The 22337-nt window shown below is 46.9% G+C and overlaps 1 protein-coding gene across 3 annotated transcripts in view; it reads right to left on the bottom strand.

Moving 5' to 3' along the window:
* Positions 1-21967, bottom strand: part of BDH1 (3-hydroxybutyrate dehydrogenase 1) — a 50403-nt gene extending 28436 nt beyond the window's left edge. Inside the window, exons 1-2 of one of the 3 annotated variants that reach the window (XM_004373704.2) lie at positions 21800-21967; positions 6885-7011 (exon numbers count right to left, since the gene is read on the bottom strand). In XM_004373704.2, coding sequence (XP_004373761.1) covers positions 6885-6967 — 83 coding nt within the window. In that variant the 5' untranslated portion in view covers positions 6968-7011; positions 21800-21967. Of the gene's footprint in view, positions 1-17; positions 51-6884; positions 7012-15274; positions 15475-21799 lie in introns of those variants that run through there. The other 2 variants (XM_023728731.1, XM_023728732.1) reach the window with 2 other exon arrangements.
* Between the last annotated feature and the right edge of the window lie 370 nt (positions 21968-22337).

The following is a 22337-nucleotide window of genomic DNA, read 5'->3' as shown; positions in this document are numbered from 1 at the left end:
ATGGCTAATAATCGCACCTCTTCATGTATGTTGGCTGCCTGAATGTCTTCTCTGGTGAAGTGTCTGTTCATGTCCTTTGCCCACTTTTTAGCTGGATTGTTTGTCTTTTTGTTATTGAGGTATTGAAGTTTCCTATAAATTTTAGAGATTAGTCCCGTCAGGTATGTTGTTGCCAAAAATTGTTTCCCATTCTGTAGGTTCTCTTTTTGGGAATTACTCCATTTTCCCACAACCTCAAGTGTTGCTCTGCAAAAAGAACAAGAGGTGTCCCTGCTGGAAGAGATTATGTGTTTGTCCCCTGCCACCCACTTAGTTCTCCTTGACATTAAAAAAAATTAACAAAAAGGTCACAGCAAGAGATACAGCTTATTCCAGACTGACTTGCTACCAGATTTCCTCCAACCCACCTCTCCATTCTCAAATATATCCAGACCTAAACTTGATTATCTCTGAGTGTATTACATCAGGCTCTACTCGCTCCTGCCAACTTGTACAATCTAGATGTCAATGGAATATTTCTTCTTCTCCACAGAGCACAAGACTCCATCCCTCCACACCTGACCCCAAGGAGCAACCATGGTACAGCGAGTGAGTTAGGGCTAAAGACTGGCCGAGAAGCTCCAGCTTGCATGAGAGTACCCTAGTGGGCACTACTTGACCTCTCAGCCTTTCTCTCCTGGTACTGCTGGGGTTGCCTTATCCAGGTCTTATTTCTTTTCTTCACTTTGGGGCTCCTGCAGTTACTACAGTATCCCTGGCTTGGAGGTGCTTCTCAATTTGGAGGGTCCTTGGGCCTCAGGGAGTCCCTGGATGATGCAAATGGTTAGCACGCTCAGCTGGTAACTGAAAAGTTGGAAGTTTGAGTCTACTTAGAGGCACAATGGAAAACAGGCCTGGTGATCTACTTCCTAAAAAACAGTCATTGAAAACCTATGGAGCACAGTTCTACTCTGACACACTGGGGTCCCCATGAGCTGGATTTAACTCAAGGGCAACTGGTACCGGTACTGGGTCCGGGAAGGCCTTAGCACCTCAATTCTCAAACTTCAGTTAACAAGTATCTGAGGAGCTTGTTAAAATGTAAACTCCCAGGTCCCTCCCATTGACATCGTGATTCAGGAGAAAGGGGTAGCACCTGGGAATTTGCATGTTTAACAAGCACCTCAGGTGATTCCAGTAAAGCAGGTCCAGGTGACCGGCTGGTTGATCTAGGTCCACAGCAATGGTTCTCAGGTCCTCCTTGTTGGTTCTTTATCAGAATCACTTGGGAATGTGATCGCGGTTTTATGATTATGTTATTAAGAAGAGAGCTTATCATTTAGGGATAGACTAAAATATTTACAAATGGAATATGATGTCCAGGATTTGATTCAAAATAATCCAGTAGGGGTTGGGGAAGGAAAATGGGTGGGGACATAGATGAAACAAGATTGACCATGAGCTGATATTGCTGATGCCTAGATGGTAGGTACACCAGGGATCACTATACATCTGTATATGTTTGAAATTCTCCATAAAACAATTTAAAAAGATTCACCGGAGGGGCTTTATAAACAATCTCCACGGCTGGCCTCACACCGACCGGTGACACGGTGCTCTAGGTGACTCTAAACTGCGACCAGCGTTGAAAACCGCTGCTGGGAAGGGGGGTAAGGGCCTTTTGAACCTGAATCAAATCAACTCGACGCCAATGAGTTGGCTTTTTGGTTTGACTGCCAAAGCTCTAACATCTCTGAGGATAAAATCAGCTCTAGGCTACAGCCTAGCTCAGCTGCAGCAAACAACGCTGCCTGTCTTCCAATATCCATTCTTGTCATCTACTTCACTGACAATCTGGATTTTGTCTGGGAGTAGAAACGTTCCCCAACCCTTTCCCGACTATTGGCTAACTAGTGGTCATGTGACCCACTTCTGACCAATGAGGTGCAAGCAAAAGTCTGCAGTGATTGCTGGCAACATTTTGCTTCTGGATACAAGTGCTGCTGTTTCCCTTCCTCCATGTTGCTTTGCTTCTTCCTGCCTGGACTGAGGCTGGGGGTGCAGGAGCATCATGGGACCCTGTGGGTGAGAAATGCTGTGAGGATGGCAGAGGAGAAACAATCCCGGGTCCCCTGAAGCCACACTAACCCTGGACTCCACTCACTGTGAAGTAACCCTACCGCCGCCAACCAGGGCTGCATGCCCTGACGGTTTAAGCCCAGATCCATGATATAAAATAGTGTGCATTTCCCGGGAAGGTCCCCTCTGGCCAGAAGGGTCCAGACGGGGCAGCAAGCTGATTACGCCAACATCTATGCCAGTCTCACAGGTGGTACAAGTTAAGCTCAGGAGAGTTGGTAAACATTCTGATGGGTGGAATTCCAATGGGGTGGCCGCCAGACTGAGAGGAGTCAAGCTTTCTGATTTCCGCCCTAGCCCAGAAACAAAGCGGGACCAGGTAGAGGAGGTGCAGTCTGGCACTTCCCCAAGGGCCTGTGGAAAAACGTGCCAGTCCAGAGCCCTAGCTTCCAGGAACTTGCTGGGCCACCTTTTTGAAAGGCCACCCCACGCTTGCCAGGGCATTCATTCTGGCTGCTTCCCTTCTTACCAGTCTTGAACTTCTGCCATCACAAATCGGCAACAATCGTTAGAAACCCAGCCTTCTGCCAAGAGGGATCATGAGTCAGTCTGATAGGCTGAATCTAACAAGACGGGGTTTAGGAGGGCCAAGTGTCAGACCACAAGTGTAGTGTGGGAGAAATACGGCCTCACAGCAACATCTGTGAGGAAAGTTCAGTCTCATTGACCACAAATCACAAGTGGGATGTGGCTGCCCAAAGAAGCTGTGTGAGGCTGGACAGGAAAAAACCTAGGCTAAGGGAGGCCAGGAGCCCTCTGCACTCTGCCCAGGCAGGCTGCCCCTGGGCTACTGTGTGTCATGGCCCGCAGGCTGCCCCCGGGCTACTACATGTGTGTCAGGCCTGGGCAGATAGAGCTGAGCATGGGGGCTGAGCCAGCCAGTGTGTATAATCAGGATCCAGGAGGTGGTGTCCTGGATGGGGAACACATTAGTAAGTCACCTAGGAGATGCCAGAGCCTTCGGGCACAATCAGAAATCCAAAATCTGAGGGCCATGCCAAGCCAGGAAGCAAAACAGGTGGTCAGATGATGGGGCTGGGGCAGGGGGCAGCATCAGGTCACTCCTGGGGAGGTTTGCATTTGGACAGTTGCGTGTGTCCCGGGTGACTCGTTCTCTGAGGCATATAAACGGTGGGTGTTCAGCTCTGGGTGCCACATTTTAAGAAGGAGCACAGGCCAAATAGGAGGGAGGGAGGATGGAGACCTGGATGCTAAGTGGGAAAACCATGTGAGATAAACAATGAAAAAACTTGCAGATGGATAAGAGAAGATGGGGTGGGTGGGTACTGGGAGTCGCATAACCATTTGTCTTCAAATACGTCAACATGAGGATATACGAGGATTAAGGATCAACTTGTTCAGTATGAATACCGAGGGTTGGCCCAGGAACAATAGGCAGCATTTATAGAAGAATGATTTCCGCTCGATATGAAGAACTTTGTAATAGAGCTATCCAAAAACAGGAGACTTCCAAAGACTAGAGATATTCAAATGGAAGCTATAAGGCCACTTGTTGAGGATGTTATCGACAGAATTTACCACCAGGTGGGGCTAGAGTATGAAGCCTTTCCAACTGACAGCCTCATAGTCCAACCTTCCAACTGAGATTCAAGCAAAATGATCAGGCTAAAGTTTTTCCCCACCATGGAGACCTGTCTGACCCCAGGCACAGTGGCTGCCTACCTTTCCCTCCTCCTTCATATGCCACAGTCTCCCTCCTTGACCCCTGGTGACACCTTTACCCTGAGGACACTTAATGAACTTCACATTCAGCTCTGTCCCTACCCCCCCTTCCTCTACCCCACTCACCCTAACCTAGTTATCTATCTCTACAGCCCACCCAGAAGACCCAGAATCTCCCTGTGCTGCCTTTCTCTTCATCCTCAAACGAGCCAGAAGTTTACCTAATGCCTCACTTCTCTTTAATTTGAGGATAAACCTTTGTAAGGAGCCCTGGTGGTACAGTGGTTAAGAGCCCATCTGTGACCAAAAGGTCGGGAGTTTGAATCCACCAGCCGCTCCTTCAAAACCCTATGGGGCAGTTCTACCCTGTCCTAGAGGGTCGCTATGAGTCAGAATTGACTCCACAGCAACAGGTTTGGTTTGGGGATTATTTTCTCCTCTATAAAATCATCTCCAGAAATCTCTAAAAGCCATTTATTTTTTAAATTTTAATGCACTTTAGGTGAAAGTTTAGTGTAAATTAGTTTCTCATTCAAAAATTTATACACAAATTGTTTTATGACTTTGGTTGCAATGCCCACAATGTGTCAACACTCTTCCCCTTTCCACCCCTGGTTCCCTGTGTCCGTTGATCCAGTTTTCCTGTCCCTTCCTGCCTTCTCATCTTTGCTTTTGGGTAGGTGTCGCCCATTTGTCTTGTGTACCTATCTAAAAGCACATTCCTTATGTGTGTTATTGTTTTATAGGCCTGTCTAATCTTTGGCTGAAAGGTGAACTATAGGAGTGGCTTCAGTTCTGAGTTAGCAGGGTGTCCGACGGCCATAGTCTCGGAGGTTCCTCCAGTCTGTCAGACCCAATAAGTCTGGTCTTTTTTTTGGAATTTGAATTTTGTTCTACATTTTTCTCCTGCTCTGTCCAGGACCCTCTATTGTGATCCCTGTCAGAATGGTTGGTGGTGGTAGCTGGGCACTGTCTAGTTCTTCTGAACCTAGGCTGGTGGAGGCTCTCGTTCATGTGGTCCATTAGTCCTTTCGACTAATATTTTCCTTGTGTCTTTGGTTTTCTTCATTCTCCTTTGCTCCAGATGGGATGGGATCAATAGATGTATCTTAGATGGCCACTCACAAGCTTTTAAGACCCCATATGCTACTCACGAAAGTAGGATGTAGAACATTTTCTTTATGAACTATGTTATGCCAATTGACTTAGATGTCCCCCAAGACCATGGTCCCCAGCCCTCAGCCCAGTAACTCGGTCCCTCAAGGTGTTTGGATGTGTCTAGGAAACTTGTATGACTTTGCCTTGGTCAAGTTGTGCTGACTTCCCCTATATTGTGTGTGGGTCTTTCCCTTAACCAAAGTTAACACTTGTTTCTAAAAGCCATTTTTGAGGCAAATTTGGCATCTCAATGACTCACTCACTGGAAAAAAAGCATTGCAGTATTCTCCTTCTTTCAAAAGCCCTACAACAGAGCCAGGTTTCGTTCCCTCTTCAGTGGCAATGGCCTTGAAGTAGAGAGTCCAGACTTCTGTCTCCTCTGCTGGAAGGGCCATGTGAACTCTTCTCACATGACGCCCTCTAGTAGTTGAAGCCTCATCTCCAACCAAGCTTCTCTAGCCTGTGGAAATGCTTTTAAGTTAATTTTGCTAAAAGCCTACATACATGTTTTTCTAAACATGTTTACTGGCATAGAAAATATCATCCATTTTCTAGCTGCTGGGACTTTACATTTAACCTGACAGTTTTACTCCCCTCAGTAAACAGAGCACATGCAGTTCTAGGTGACATAAATGGTTTTCGGCCTATTAGCCGAAAGGTTGGCGGTTCAAACTCACCAAGAGGCACCTCAGAAGACAGGCCTGGTGATCTGCTTCCAAAAGGTCACAGCCTTGAAAACCCTATGGAACAGTTCTACTTTGCACACATGGGGCCACCCTGAGTTAGAATCCACTCAATGGCAACTAACAATAAGAAAAAGGTATTTATTTTTCCCTTGCTCTCTGGCTGCAAAAGAGGAAAATAGGGTAACAAGGCACACTGAATTCCCCCGGAAAGGCAATTCCAGAAGCTACCAAAGAAGTAGAGTGGCTTGTTTAATTTGTACTGATTTCATGCTTCCTCTAAAGCCCTGGTGGTGCAGTGGTCAAGAGCTACGGCTACTAACCAAAAGGTCAGCAGTTCGAATCCACCAGCTGCTCCTTGAAAACCCTGGCCGGGTGTGGGGTGGGGGGATGGTCTACTCTGTCCTATAGGGCCGCTATTAGTTGGAACTGACTTGACAGCAGTGGGTTTTGGTAATGCTTCCTCTAAGTCACATGTATAAACAATACAGTGAAGACTCAGGGCATCTTAGTTAACGGATTTCATGTGTTTAAAAAAAAGCCGTTATCCAAGTGATCAAGGTAATGAGACGCGTCAACATCATATGCCTCCTGATGTGATGCACTGAGAAGGACACAACATCACTCCTGTGGGATCCGTGCCAAATGCGCACAACCTGAACCTACACCCGTGGCAACATCCCACAAAACCCACCCGAGAGACAGTCTATGGGAACCGACCAGTACTCTTCCAGAGTGGCAAGGTCGTGAATGATGGAGATCGAGGGACTCTCCCTGACAGGAAGAGACTAAGGAGACAGGACAACTAACTACAATGTGGGATCCTGGATTGGCTCCTGGACCAGAGAAAGGACACTGTGGGATATCTGGCAAAATCTGAATCAGGTCTGTAGATTAGTTAACAGTGTTGTATCAGTGGTAACTTCCTGGTTTTGATCATTGCACTATGGTTTCACAAGATGTTAACATTTGGGAAAGTTGGGTGAAAGGTACATAGGAAACCTTTGTACTAGTTTTGCAAATAAAAAGTGTCCAAAGAACACGTCTGTAAAAAAGCAGTTGTGAAATATATTATTTGGCCTATGAAACTGGGAAGGTCTCTGCCTTCTGTGGACACCTTTGAATTTCCTTTGCTGGTAGATGGCTGGGGATTTGAGAGACATCTTTGAGAGTCAGGCCTTATCAGCAGCTGCACCATCTATGTGTGACCCTCAAGGGTCACCTCCATCCTCAGTTTCTTACCTTGCTCCATTTTCTCTATCATAGAAACTCAGGGCTTTCCCTGGGAGCTGTGACAGGGGTCTGGAGAGGCGAGCAGTCAGCATTGTGGCAACAAGTGGTAGAATGATGGGCTTCCTCCTGGCAGGTTCTGAAACACAAAATGCACCTTAGCGTGACCTCGTCACCTTCAGAGATTCAGGCAGGAGTGGGCGTTTTCCCCCGGGTTGTAAAATTCAAACTGGGCTTGTCTGTTCTGCCCAGGTCCACTCATGATACCAGTCTGCTCCCCTCCCCACCCACTACAGCCTGACGTGATGGGAAGATTCAGGAGGCTGGGGTACCTGGATACCTGGCTTCTGGTTTGTTTTTTCTAATTTTTTTATTGTACTTTAGATGCAGGTTTACAGAACAGTTTCTCATTAAACAGTACACATATTGTTTTTTGACAATGGTTAACAACCCCATGACATGTCAACACTGTCCCTTCTCAACCTTGGGTTCCCTATTACCAGCTTTCCTGTCCCCTCCTGCCTTCTAATCCTTGTCCCTGGACTGTTTGCCCCATTAGTCTCGTTTTGTTTAATTGGGCTGTCTAATCTTTGGCTGAATAGTGAACCTCGGGAGTGACTTCATTACTGAGCTGAAAGGGTGTCTAGGGGCCATACTCTCGGGGTTTCTCCAGTCTCTGTCAGGCCAGTAAGTCTGGTCTTTTTGGTGAGTTAGAATTTTGTTCTACATTTTTCTCCTGCTCTGTATGGGTCCCTCGATTGTGATCCCAGTCAGAGCAGCCAGTGGTAGCTGGGCACCATCTACTTGTACTCGACTCAGTCTGGTAGAGGCGGTGGTAGTTGTGGTCCATTAGCCCTTCAGACTAATCTTTTCCTTGTATCCTGTTATCTTCCTTCTCCCTTGCTGCCAAAGGGGTGAGACCAGTGGAGTATCTTAGATGGCTGCTCCCAGGCTTTTAAGACCCCAGACGCTACTCACCAAGGTAGAATGTAGAACATTTTCATTATAAACTATGTTATGTCAGTTGAGCTAGATGTTCCCCGAGAACATGGTCCCCACAGCCCTCAGCTATTCAGTCCCTCAGGGAATTTGGATGTGGCTATGGAGCTTCCATTTATCTTTTCCTTGTACAAGTTGTGCCGGCTTCCCAGTATTGTGTACTGTCTTACCCTTCACCAAAGTTACCACTTATCTATTGTCTATTTAGTATTCCCGCCCCCCCATTCCTCATAACCAACAAAGATTGTTTCTTTTTGTGTGTAAACTTTTTCTTGCCTTTTTATTTTGATGAGTAGGTTTGTTAACCTTCTTTGTGGTTACTGTGAAATTTACCCTTACCTTCCTAAGTTTGAAACAGTCTTTATTACTTGGGATCACCTTGCCTTCCTCTCCATCAGAAAGTTCTAAACCTACCCTGTTTATTCCCTCTTGTATTGTTCTGATGTTGTTGTCATTTACAAAATAACTTCTCTGATTCCCTGTTGTATTTCTTTTGGTTTTGGATAGTTCTTGAGAGTTCATTTCCTAGACTGGTGGCTGGCTGGTACAATCCTGCATCCTAGATTCAGCCTTTGAGCTGATATTGTTTGTTCTCAGATCGAAGGACTCCCTTTAATAATTCTTGTAAGTTTGGTTTGGTTTTTACATATTCCCTTAATTTCTGTTTCTCTGGAAATGTTCTAATTTCACCATCATATTTGAACGAGAGTTTTGCAGGATATATTATTCTTGGCTGGCAATTTTTTTCTTTCAAGATTTTATGTATGTCATCCCGTTGCCTTCTTGCCTGCATGGTTTCTGCTGAATAATCTGAGCTTAGTCTCATTGTTTCTCCTCTGTATGTGATTTTTTTTCTCAAACTGCTCTCAGGATTCTTTGTCTTTGGTTTTGGCGAGTGTGATTCTGATATGCTTTGGTGTTTTTCTTTTGGGGTCTATCCTATATGGGGTTCGTTGAGCCTCTTGGATGGTCAGCTTTTCATCTTTCGTAATACTGGGGAAGTTTTCTGTCAGCACTTCTTCAATGATCCTCTGTGTGTTTTCTGTTTTGTCCCTGGTTCTGGAACTCCAATCACTCACAGATTTTTGCTTTTGTTTGTATCCGACATCATTCTCAGGGTCTCTTCATTTTTCTTTGTTCTTTTTTCTGATTTTTCCTCAAACAGAGTTGTATCCAAGTGTCTGTCTTCAATTTTGCTGACCCTATCTTCCACTGTTTCAAACCTGCTCCTCAGCCCTTCTATGCCACTGTCCATTTCTGAAATCTTGTTGTTTATCTTTTGGATTTCTAATTGTTGTTTTTGTATGATTTCTAGTTGTGAATTTATTTTGGCATTTTGTTCCTGCATTATTTTCCTGAATTCTTCCTTTTTTTTGTCTGTATTTACCATGAATTTGTCTGCCTTCTCCATGAATTTGTCTATTTTTTCCTCATTTTTGTCTGCTTTTTACTTCAAATCTTGAATAGCTCTGAATATTAGAGATTTGAATTCCCTATCAGGTAGTTCTAGTGCCTTTTCTTCTACTGGAAAGTCATCTGGTGTTTTATTTTGGACGCCTACTGGAAGCACCCTGCCCTGTTTTTGTAAATGTTTTGATATTGCCTGCTGTCTGCAGGGCATTTGGTAGTTATTTTGCTCATTTATTGATTGTAGATTTGTTGTTTGCTCATTTGTGGGCATGATACTTTTCACCTCCTTCTCCAGTTGGCAGGGTCAGTTGCTCAGATATTGTACAGCAGAGCAGGTCTAGCTGAAAAGGAGTTGCTGGGATGGTTTGTTTGTGGCACGTACTACGGCCAACAGGGCAGGCCAGGAATCAGTGCAGGGCAGGTTCCAACAGGCCACGACTGTACTGCTTCAGGGCGTGATGTTCACTGAATGGTGCAGATAGGCAGGAGGGAGGTAGGAGATTGTGACGTATGGAGCTAAGATGGGTATAGGAAAGAAGAGAGAGATGAGAGAGGAAAAGGAGCCAAAAATATACAAACAAAAAAGATCGCTAAGGGAGCTTGCCATTGGAGTGGAGAGATGAGAGACTGAGAAATGGAGAAAAAGAAAAAGGAGAAGAAGAAGAAAAAAAAGAAAAGAAAAAATGAATAAAAATTAGAAAGAAAAGAAAAGCTCTCAGGGATCCCACCGGTGAGGCTGCAAGGCCTGGGGAAGTTGTCCCCAGGCTGTGAAGTACAGCCTGGCTAGAAGAGGTAGAGATGTCACTCAGCACCAGGTATTCAGCAGACAGGAAGAGAACGTAAGTACAGAAAGACAAGAAACTGAGTAATGAAGAAAGACAAAAAGGGAAAAAGAGAGAAAAGAAAACCAAAAACAAACAAATAAAAAAAGAAACAAGAAAAAACAAAACAAAACAAAAAAAACCCCACAGAAAAGAAATGCCCTCAGGGATTCCTGTACGCATGCGTCTCCGCAAACCGAAGTGGTAGGTCCCAAGCTGTGCAGTATTGCCTGGCTAGAACGGGCTCCCAATTCGAGAAAAGAAAAATAAAACAAACAAACAAAAAAGAGCCCCAGGATCCCACCGGCGTGGCAGCACAGGCCAGGAAGCAGTTTCACATGTGAGCGGCGTTTCACAGCCTTTCAGGAAGAAGCAAAGATGGTGCACAGAGCCAGGTATTTGAGAGAAAGGAGGGGGAGTGGTGAGAGGTATGGAAGAAATCAAAAGAAATGGAAAAAAGCAACATTAGCAGCCAACAAATGGCACTCAGAGAGCCAGCCAGTGCAGGCGGGTAGAATCCAAGCAGCACTGGAGTGAAGCTGGTGCTTCCCAGCTAAAAGACTGTGGCTGCAGGAAGCAGAGGAGGCTGAGTCAGGGTGAAGAAGGGTAGGGGGGTCAGAAAGCATATATCGCTGGTTACCGGTTGTTCTGTCTCCTGCTGGAAGCTCCGTGAAGCTGCTTTCTCGTACCCCTTGTTCACCAATCTCCGATACGAGTCCAAGATGGCAGATCCGTGCTGAATTAGTTGATAGGGGCCCTCTGCATATATCTCTCCTCACTCTCTGTTCTCTGTCAGTTTCTTATTCCATTCAGTGCTTGCCTGAGTTCTTTATCTCTTCATTTGATGCTTAGAGTTTCAAGATTGCTGTTTTCTCTTTTTGGCTTGGTTTTTCAAATCTTTGCTGTGGAGGGACAGCGTGGTGCTTCTTTCTATAGCGCCATGCTGCCTGGAAGTGGCTTCTGGTTTTGACTGCGTCACTAACTCACTGGGCAACCTTGGACAATCCATCATCCATCTGTAATATGAGGAAGCTGGACCAAACCAGTGATCTCCAAGCCAGGCCAAGCAGCAAGTACCTGGGGACTCCTAACCCCGTGGGGATCCTGACTCAGTGAGTGCCGGTACCCTCATGAGTGTTCCCCACGTCCACCAAAACATCGACCTGGTGACCCAGGGCATCAGCCTTCACTCCCAATTTGTTCACCTGCCTCTTCAAGCAGCTCTTCCAGCCCTGTGCCACGTATCACTGGACTCAACTGTCCACTTCTCTCACCACCCCCCACCAAACATGGGGTCTAGCTCTGAGCAGCAGCTGAATTCATCAGCAACCCTTCACACTGCTAACTCATTAGAGCATGGGGACCAGAGCTATAAAATACCAAGACTCTTTAATCAACCTAAAACACACACACATTCCCCTCCACCTCAGGTTAAACTGACCTTATTGCAGCAAGGTCACATATCACTCAGTGTCACCTTAAGACTACTTGGCATCATGACTAAACCAAAAAACCCAAACCCGCTGCCAATGAGTCAATATTGACTCATAGCAACGCTACAGGACAGAGCAGAATTGCCCCCGTAGGGTTTCCAAGGCTGCAAATCTTTACGGAACTCGGGGGACAACTTAGTCAATTGGCATAATACAGTTCACAAAGATAATGTTCTGCATTCGAGTTTGGTGAGTAGTGTCTGGGGTCTTAAAAGCTTGCAAGTGGCCACCTAAGATACAACTATTGGTCTCTACTCTCTATAGATGAAAAGAGAATGAAAGAAATCAAAAGCTCAAAGAAATAACTAGCCCATGAGACTAACCGCCTACATGAACCACAGCCTCTTCAAACAAGATGGTGCCTAGCTACCACTACTGACTGTTCTGACCAGGGACACAAGAGAAGGTCCTGGATAGAAGGAGAGAAAACTGCAGAACAAAACGCAAGTTCCTAAAAAATGCCAGACCTACTAGCCTGATAGAGACTAGAGGAAACCCCAAGACTATTGCCCTAAGATACTCTTTGAACTTGGAATTGAAGCTATTTCTGTAGGTCAACTTTCAGCCAAATAATAGATTAGCTTATAAAATTAAACGGTAACACCCGTGAGTAATGTGCTCCTTTAAACAATTAACTATATGAGACCAAACAGTCAACAGTTAGTTATCCAAAAGCAAAGATGAGAAGGCAAGGAGGGGAAGGGAAGCTAGATCAATGGGAACAGAACAAACAGAATGTAAATAATGAGAATGCTGACACATTGTGAAAATTATAATCAAAGTCACAGAACTATCTGTATAGAGGTTGTTAAAGGGGAACCTAATTTGCTGTGTAAACTTTTGCCTAAATAACAATATATGTATATTGTTTAATCTTTACGAAGTAGACTGGCCACATCTTTCTCCTGTGGAGTGGCTGGTGGGTTTGAGCTGCTGACCTTTCGCCTAGCAGATGAGCACTTCACCACTGTGCCGTGAGGGCTCCCATGACCAGGACTAGTCCTGCATTATTTACCTGTTGATCAGTGTGTGCATTAGTTACCTTCCTGTTCTGGTTGATAGTGATTCCTCTTGGCCCATCGGACAGGGAAAGAATGGGAGGCCAGGAGGAAGTTGATTGAGCAAGGCACCCAGGGCCTGGGGGAGCTGTGGTTCTTTGCCTGGGAAATGGGCTCTAGCCTCCCCTTTGTACACCTGGCTCTCGTGTGTCACACTGTTCTTACCAGTAATAAGGTATTGTGTGGGAAGCAGCACCTACCCTGCCCATTTGCTGCCACCCCAAACCTAAGCCATAACCAACTACCTGGGCCAACAGGTCAGTGATAAGCTCATTAACTAACCACTGCAGTGTTCATGGCAGGAGACAGGTGGAGGCATTTAATCTGCTCATTTCTTAAGAAAGAAAAACAAGCAGGGATCTCTGGTTTGTGGGCCAGACAGTTGACTCGTACCTGCTTCCATGACCGCTCCCACTCCCCAGAGTCCACTCTCAACACTGCCACCAGAAAGAGCGCTGTGATCAGATGATGTAACTCCTGCTTAAAAGCCTCCTTTCCACGCCTGTTGGAGCTGGCCTCTGCCCCCATTCTAACCTGAGCTGGGACCACGTTCCCCTTTGCCCACTGCACTCAGACACACTGGCCTCCTGCGAGTATCTCATGTATGTCAAGCTTGTTCCTGCCTCAGGGTCCAGCTCTTGTTCCTTCCGCTCTCCAAGTGGCTGAGTGCTCCTGACCCTTCAGGCCTCAGAGAGGCTGTCCCGACCTCCTTCCTAGAGCTGCTCCCATGCAGCACACAGAGGTTGCTCTCTGTAAGATCGCTCTGCAGCGCACCTATCTCCATCCCAAAGTATCTTGTCTACTGACTTTATCTTCCTCTACTAGATTATAAGCTCAGTGAGGCCAGGGGCCTTGTCCATCCTGGTCACCACTGAATCCCCAGTGCCTAGAACAGGGCCTGACACAGGAGGCACTCAGCAAACCTCTGTGGAGCATAGCAGGGAGAAGAGAGCTGTCCCCCAGGGCATGTCGTAGCACTTAGGATCCTGAAGGTGAAAAGTCAGCCTCCACCAGCCGGAGCTCAGAAGAACTAGATGGTGCCCGGCTACCAACACCGACCGCTCTAACTGGGATCACAATAGAGGATCCCGGACAGAGTGGGAGAAAAATGTAGAACAAAATTCAAATTCACAAAAAAGACCAGACTTACTGGTCTGACAGAGACTGGCCCTAGACTATGGCCCCTGGACACCCTGCTAACTCAGAGCTGAAGCCACTCCCAAAGTTCACCTTTCAGCCAAATATTATATAGGCCTATAAAACACACAATAATACACGAGAGGAACATGCTTCTTGTATCAATAAAGTATACGATACCAAAGGGGGAACACCTTCCCAAAAAACAAAGACAGGCAGGAAAGGACAGGAAAACTGGACGAATGGAAATGGGAAGCTGGGGTAGAAAGGGGAAGATGGCTGACATATTGCAGGGATTGCAACCAATGTCACAAAACAATCTGTGTATAAATTTTTGATCAAGAAACTAATTTGCTCGGTAAACTTTCACCTAAAGCACAATAAAAAAAAAAGTCAGCCTGTAGTCAAAATGGCAGCTTCCAGTGGCAAGCACCTTGCAGGCAACAGCACAATCGAGCCCAGAATGGCCCTTTATGTTCAGTTCAGGTTCCTCAACTGGGTGCCCTCCTCCTAGCCCCAGTACTGACCAGCTGGCTGAGCACACACATCTCCACCTTCCTCCCTCCAGGATTAGAGTCTGAGGTCACCACCATGGGTGATTTCAAAACCAGTTGTCTATAATTAAATTCTTTCCATCCTTTCTGCTCAACACCTGTGGCAGAAAATGCCTCAGTATTGTCTCCAAATAGAGGGCTGCTTTCAATTTTGTTTTCCTGAGAGGCAGCAATACCTAGAAGTACTGGGGTCAAAATGGTTTAAACTGCATGAAAACTCAACCCCTGTAATAATGCACTGTTTACAACGTAGTCTCTTACAAACGGAACAGTAGAAGTTTAGATATCTTTTTTTTTTTTCAGTTCTGTAACACGTTGCTATTTTTACTCTAAACACAATCCTATCAGCACAGGGACTGCAAGGACTTTTCAGTGTTGTTGTCTGACATCTTAATGCCATGTGCTGGACTTTATTTTTGGTAAATATTAAGTTCTCAAACCTGCAACGCCACTCACTCACCTTTTGGTTAGGAGCAGGAATGGTTGTGGGAGGTGGGTGCTGCAGGAGAAAGGCAGGCACCTGTAGGGGCAGGGGGTGGGAGGCAGTCTCCTCGGCCTTGCCATACTGAAACTCAAGTGATTAGCTGTCAAAGGGTAAGTTGGCACAGGGGGCTTGACGCACAGGGACCAAATTCATAAGACACTGTTGCAAAATTAATATGCTCACATATCAAGCTGTACTCTGGGAAAGACCCGTTCTAATGCTAGGAACACCTGTGTCTGCTCTCAAAGATACCTCCCTTCCACTGTCAACACATAACACATGGAAAACATCCCCTCCCCTATCCTCCCCCACAAAAGTGTGTGTGAATCCTCGTACTGAGGCTAGGCTTGCCGTGTTGCATTCTGACAAGACTATCTTGCAGGGGACCTAGCTGGCTGCATTCCTGAGGGTCAGGGGCAGGTCTCCCCTGAAAGAGGCAGACATACCCAGTACTGACACCCTCAGAAGAGGCAGACATCAGCAGGAAGCAGGAACTCAGGAGGCGGCCTTTAGCAGGAAAGAGAACTCATGTGTTTCCAGACGAGACGTCTCGATGGGCCTTTGGCACTACCAAGCAGAAGGGAAAAGCCGTGTCCCAGTGCAGACGGCAAGTTGGATTTAAGCAGGGAGATATTCTACGTAGGGACCCTACACTGAAGGGCTTAAGACCAGAGAGCTTCTGTGCCAGATTCCAAGGTCTGACAATGGCCAGCCTGCCTCCAAAGCATTTTACTTGGCTGTTTTGTTTAGCCAGCCTCCCGTTATAAAAGGCAATGTAACCAAGCAGCTGAGTTATGCTTGAACTCAATACAGTCTGCACCTACTATCTTAAACCTCTGGTTCCCTGGGTGGTGCAAATGGTTAAGCACTTGACTACTAGCCGAAAGATTAGTGGTTGGAACCTTTTGTTCCAGAAGTGCGTCAGAAGACAGGCCTAGCGATCTGCTTCCAAAAGGTCACAGTCTTGAAAACCCTATGGAGCAATTCTACCCCACACACATGGGGTCGCCATGAGTCAGAATCGAATCGACGGCTACTACCAACAACAATCTTAAACCTACTCACGGTATGTTTGTTAACTCTCTGGACACTATGGGCACTTGAGTTTGAGATTCCTAACCAGGTAGATGCACCTTACCCTTTGACTATTTCCCTTCTGATCATTTTGTATACCCATTGCCATCTAGTCTATTCTGACTCATAGCGACCCTACAGGACAGAGTTGAAGTGCCCCATAGGTTTCCAAGGAGTGGCTGGTGGATTTGAACTGCCAGCCTTTTGGTTAGCAGCTGAACTCTTAACTACTGCGCCACCAGGGCTTCTGATCATTTGGTATAGTCTTTCTTAAAAGTTCCAGCCCAGCTCAGCTGTGCATGCTAACTATAGTTACTGCGAGCTTCCTTGAAACTATGACAAGAGGGAAATCTGACAAGTTTTAAATCCCTCATGCAAAAAAGATGTCTACTATTCCTTAGGGGGGCTAATTCCTGGAACACAAGTCTAAAAACATTATATAGGCCCCTAAAAAAATACAATACTTAGGAATAAATCTAACCAGGGATGTACAAGACCTATACAAAGAAAACTACAAAACACTACTGCAAGAAACCAAAACAGAGATCTACATAAATGGAAAAACATACCATGCTCATGGACAGGTAGACTTAAAATTGTGAAAACGTCAATTCTACCCAAAGCAATCTACAAATACAATGCAATCTCAATCCAAATACCAACAGCATTCTATAAAGGGAAGGAAAAACTAATAATTAACTTTATATGGAAAGGGAAGAGGCTCCAGATAAGTAAAGCACTATTGAAGAAGAAAAATGTAGGACTCACACTACCTGACCTCAGAACCTATTATACAGCTACGGTAGTCAAAACAGCCTGGTACAGACACACTGACCAATGGAACAGAAGTGAGAACCCAGATATAAATCCATCCACCTACGGTCATCTCACCTTCGACAAGGGCCCAAAGTCCATCAAATGGGGAAAAGATAGTCGTTTTAACAAACGGTACTGGCAAAACTGGATGTTCATTTGCAAAAAAATAAAACAGGACCCATACCTCACACCATACATAAAAACTAATTCAAAATGGATCAAAGACCAAAATATAAAACCAAAAACTATAAAGATCATAGAAAAAAAAAATAGGATCAAAGCTAGAGGCCCTAATACACGGCATTAACAGGATACAAACCATAACTAACAACATACAAACTCCAGAAGATAAGGTATATACCTGGGATCTTCTAAAAATTAAACACTTATGCTCATCAAAAGACTTCACCAAAAGAGTAAAAAGAGAACCTACAGACTGGGAAAAAAAATTTGGCTATTACAAATCCAACAAAGGTCTAATCTCTAAAATCTACAGGAAAATCCAACAAAAAGACAAATAATCCAATTAAAAAATGGGCAAAGGAAATGAACGGACACTTCACCAAAGAAGACATCTGAGCAGCTGACCCATAAGGAAATGCTCGAGATCACTAGCCATTAGAGAAATGGAAATCAAAATCACAATGGGATACCATCTCACCCCAGCATTACTGGCATGAATCAGAAAAACAGAAAATAGCAAATGTTGGAGAGGCTGCGGGGAGATAGGAACACTTATGTACTGCTGGTGGGAATGCAAAATGGTACAACCATTTTGGAAAACTATATGGCGCTTCCTTAGAAAGCTAGAAATAGAAATACCATATGATCCAGCAATCCCACTCCTAGGAATATATCCTAGAGAAATAAGAGCCATAACATGAATAGACATATGCACATCCATGTTCATTACAGCACTGTTCACAATAGCAAAAAGATGGAAACAACCTAGGTGTCCATCAACAGATGAATGGATAAACAAACTGTGGTACATAACACAATGGAGTACTACACAACAATAAAGAACAATGATGAATCTGCAAGCATCTCATAACATGGATGAATCTGGAGGGCATTATGCTGAATGAAATAAGTCAATCACAAAGGGACAAATACTGTATGAGACCACTACTATAAAAACTCACGAAAAGGTTTATACACAAAAAGAAACAATCTTTGATGGTTACGAGGGAGGGGAGGGGTGCGGATTGGAAAATACTAAATAGACAATAGATAACTGGCAACTTTGGTGAAGGGTAAGACAGTACACAATACGGGGAAGCCAGCACAACTTGTCCAAGGCAAGGTCGTAGAAGCTCCACAGACACAACCAAACTCCCTGAGGGACTGAAATACTGGGCTGAGGGCTGTGGGGACCATGGTCTCGGGAACATCCAGCTCAATTTGCATAACATAGTTTATAACGAAAACGTTCTACTTTCTACTTCAGTGAGTAGCGTCTGGAGTCTTAAAAGCTTGTGAGCAGCCATCTAAGATACTCCACTGGTCTCACCCCATCAGGAGCAAGGGAGAATGAAGAAAACCAAAGACAACAAGGGGAAGATTAGTCCGAAGGACTAATGGACCACAACTACCATGTCCTCCACCAGACTGAGTCCAGCACAACTAGATGGTACCGGGCTACCACCACTGACCGCTCTGACAGGGATCATAATAGACGGTCTTGGACAGAGCTAGAGAAAAATGTAGAACAAAATTCTAACTCACAAAAAAAGACCAGACTTACTGGCCTGACAGAGATGAAAAACCCCGAGTGTACGGCTCTCAGGCATCTTTTAGCTCAGTACTGAAGTCATTCCTGAGGTTCATCCTTCAGCCAAAGATTAGACAGGCCCATAAAACAAAACAAGACTAAAGAGGCACACCAGCCCAGGGGCAAGGACTAGAAGGCAGGAGGGGACAGGAAAGCTGGTAATTGGGAACCCAAGGTCGAGAAGGGGGGTGTTGACATGTTGTGGGGTTGGTAGCCAATGTCATGGAACAATATGTGTACTAATTGTTTAGTGAGAAGCTGGTTTATTCTGTAAACCTTCATCTAAAGTACAATTTTAAAAAAATGAAAAAATAAATAGAAATAAAAAATTATATAGGAAGGTCATGATTCAACATAAAATGGCACCATTTTATCATAAATGCAGATGGCTCCCATATAGCTATGTTTCACAGAGACCTTCAATAAAAGCCAAGAATTTAACTTTATAGCTCAATCCAGCAAAGGCAAAGCTAATGCAGACACGCTGGTCACTAGGTTAGACCTGGCATATTCCAGTTCTCCTCAGGTAACATCAAACTCTCTGCAGTGGCCACCTTTGGGTGTCTGCCCTGTTCACCTGATCCCCCTCCCTTCAGACCTGCCCCTCACCCACAGAATGTGGCCTCTGTAGCAGCAGTTGGACTGTGAGACTGAACCCCTGGCCATGAGGACTGGACCAGGGAGAGACACCCAAACCAAGATGGACCTGGCTATCCACAAACTCATTCTCTCACTTCTTTTAGCTCTTTACTCAAATGTCACCACCTCAGTAGAACACCCCTGGCCACCCCAGCAAATATTTCAATCCCCTCCCCACCCTGACACTTTCTGTCCCCCTTCCCTGCTTTTTTTTCCCTCCTTGGCACTTAACCACATTATAACTTCTACATATTATACTTATTTACCTTGTTATTTCTCAGTCCCACTAGCATGTATGCTCCTTGGGAGCAGGGGTTTTTGTCCTTTTTGTTCACCACTGTATCCCCAATGTCTAGAACAGTGCTCTGCAAACAGGAGGAATATAATATTTGAATGAATAAGAGAGTATTGGGCAGAGGATGCTATGATCAGATTTACGTTTTAGAAAGTTAACTCTCCCTGGCTTAAGAATAGACTGAAGAGGATGGGCAAGGGCAGATGCAAGGGACGAGTTAGAAGAGACTGCAGTAATCCAGGACCGTAATGTACAGCCATGCAAGTTGTGCACTGCACAAGACCTGTGAAATGCGAAAAGGTGCCCCTGGAGATATACAAAAAGGCTGCCAGCCCTGGGGTAAACGGTGGAGGTGATTGGAAGCGGTCAGATTCTGGCTATGTTTTGAAGATAGAGCCCATTACAATTTACCGACAGACTGAATGTGGGGTGTGAAAGAAGGAAGGATCAGAGACATTTCCAAGATTTGGGGCTTAGATGTAGAAAATAACATTAGTACAGCTGACAGATTAAGAAACCATTCTATTCATAAGTGGTTAAATCAAAAAGAAAACCCATTGCCATTGAGTTGATTCCGACACAGTGACCCTGTTCAAACCAGAGTACACAAGCTGGGTGGGTGTCGTGGTCCTCACAGGAGGCCCCCATATCATCTGTCATTTTCTTATCTGTTCTTATCATGCCATTTTGTACACCCTCCCTAAACAAGGCCCCCTATTTTCAATTTCTGTGCCTTGCTCATTCTATACCGAATCTAACTTCTTCATTTGACCAAATCCTACCTGGTTCAAACGTCACCTCCAAAATGTCTTGCCAAACCCTCTAAGTCAAAAATCAACCTCTCACCCACATTCGCATTTCACTCCTTTCTTTTGCGCCTCTATAATCGCATTTACCTAGGCAAGGTAGTATTAGAGGTATCTCTATTTCATCCGAACTGTGAGCGCCCCAAAATCAGCACCTACGTGTTGAATAATTAACTTCTGGCCCTTTCAAAATACCTACTCTGGTGCCTGAAACAGACGCTCTATAAATGTGAATCGAGGGAATATAAAAGCTACACAAATCTCAAAGGTCAGCCCCATCGCCCCCCTGGGGTATATGTCCTGAGCAGGGCCAGGCTCCAAGGCCCTGGCACAAAGAAGCGCATTTGTTGCGTCACAAAGGATTCTGGCAGCCAGCTATATGTGCTTCTGCAACCCCTCAAAGTATTAACGGCAAGGTTAGACAGGGACTCTGCATCAGCTGACTAACGGCTGACCTTGACTGACGGGCTGGAGAAAAAACCGTAGAGTTCAACGCCGCGCGCACCGCCAAACCCTTCGCCGGCACAGCCCGGCCCGGCCCCAAGGCGGCCGCGCGCAGGACGCGACCCCGACCTGCACGGAGGGCCCGGCCCCGCCTCCGTCCCCGAGCCGACAACGTCTCAGGAACGCTCCCGCGCGCATGCAGAGCCAGCCCCGCGAACCCCCACACGCGCAGGCGCCGCCTCGCCCCCGCGCCATCGAAAACGCAGCCAATCGCAGAGCCGCCGTTCCACCCAGCCGGCCGCATGGCGGGGAGCCGAGGGGGTTCCCCAGGTCGCGCTCCCATTGGCTGAGGCGGTGCCGTCCAGACAAGGGCCACTGTCCTTTCCCCAGTACGCCGCGGTGGCTCCCGAGCTTCCCCGGCCCGTACCCTCCGCCAGCTCAACATCCCCAGCCTGCCCTCGCAGCATCTCCACCTTGTTCCACCTTTCTCCTTCCCCGGACCTGACCGCTGTCCAGCATTCTCTCCGAGAGGGCGGCGGGCGGGGAGGGGGTGCGCGCCAAAGCCCCGAGAACTAACGCCTCGGGGAGTACGCGGGAAGGAGTGGGCCTGCCGAATGGGGTGATGCGGTCGGGAAGTGAGCAGAGCCTAGAACCCGGGGCTAGAAGGCAGGACGACGGGCCTGGCCTCTGACTACGATGTGACCTTGAGCCGGTTCCTTCCCTTCTCCCGGCTTGGGTCCCCTTCCGTAGAATACAGCGGCGGGAAAGGATGAGTCCTGAGAGGTTCGCCTAGGAGCTGCGGAGCCGCGTGTTCTATCCCGGCCTCCTGCCGAGTACATTATTCCGACTAGGAAATGCCAGGCCCGGCTCCCGGGGCGCGGACAGGGGGCCCGGAGGGCGGCAGGTGAGGATCACCTGGGACTGGGACAGGTCTGGGCGAGATGGCGCCAATCTTGCCACCCTCGCCCTGCCCCGGCCGCTGGGCCGGGCCTAAGGGCGCGACGTCCCCTTCCCCAACCGCATCCTGCGACCCGGCGAAGGGGCCGCGCCATGCCACACCAAACCAAGAATGGGCGTCGGCACGTCCTGCCCGAGCTACAGAACTGCAGCTTCCTCCTCTTACCCAAACCAAAGGGGCCGGGGGCTCCGGCTGCGAACTCGTTGGCTGATGCGCTCGCGTAGCGTTGCCCACGCAAGGACTGCGTTCCTGCCTGGAGACCGACTAGGGACGCTGCCGCCGTTTCCTTCTCGAAGCCCCTTTACCGGCTCCCACTTCCCCGGCCTGCCTGTGCTCTGGAGTTGCGCGAAGACACTTAGGGTGCGCGCGTTAAGGCTGCGCAGGGCGGAGCCGGGCGGCTGGCGTCGGCGGGGCGGAGAGTGCTCCCGCCGCGCCTTTTTCTTTGGTCCTCGGGCGCCAGGCCTGGCCCTCCATCGGCGGAGGGGTGCTCCGAAGCCTGAGGCGCCCAGCCCGGGATTAACCCCCTCCTTGCCTCGTCTATCTTGGCTGTCACCCAGGCTCGAATCTCCTCCACCGCCATCCTCGTCCTGGAGCAGGCGGGACAAGGTCTCAATCTGGAGGCTGCGAGCGGGGAGGAGAAGGTGCCGCTCCAGGAAGTGAGGAGGCTCACCTCCTTCATAGTCCCTTGTGTTTGCTGTCGTTA

Source organism: Trichechus manatus, unplaced genomic scaffold (assembly GCF_000243295.1).
Source record: "Trichechus manatus latirostris isolate Lorelei unplaced genomic scaffold, TriManLat1.0 scaffold00026, whole genome shotgun sequence".
NCBI lineage: Eukaryota > Metazoa > Chordata > Mammalia > Sirenia > Trichechidae > Trichechus > Trichechus manatus.
This window is presented reverse-complemented; position numbering and strand designations above follow the sequence as displayed.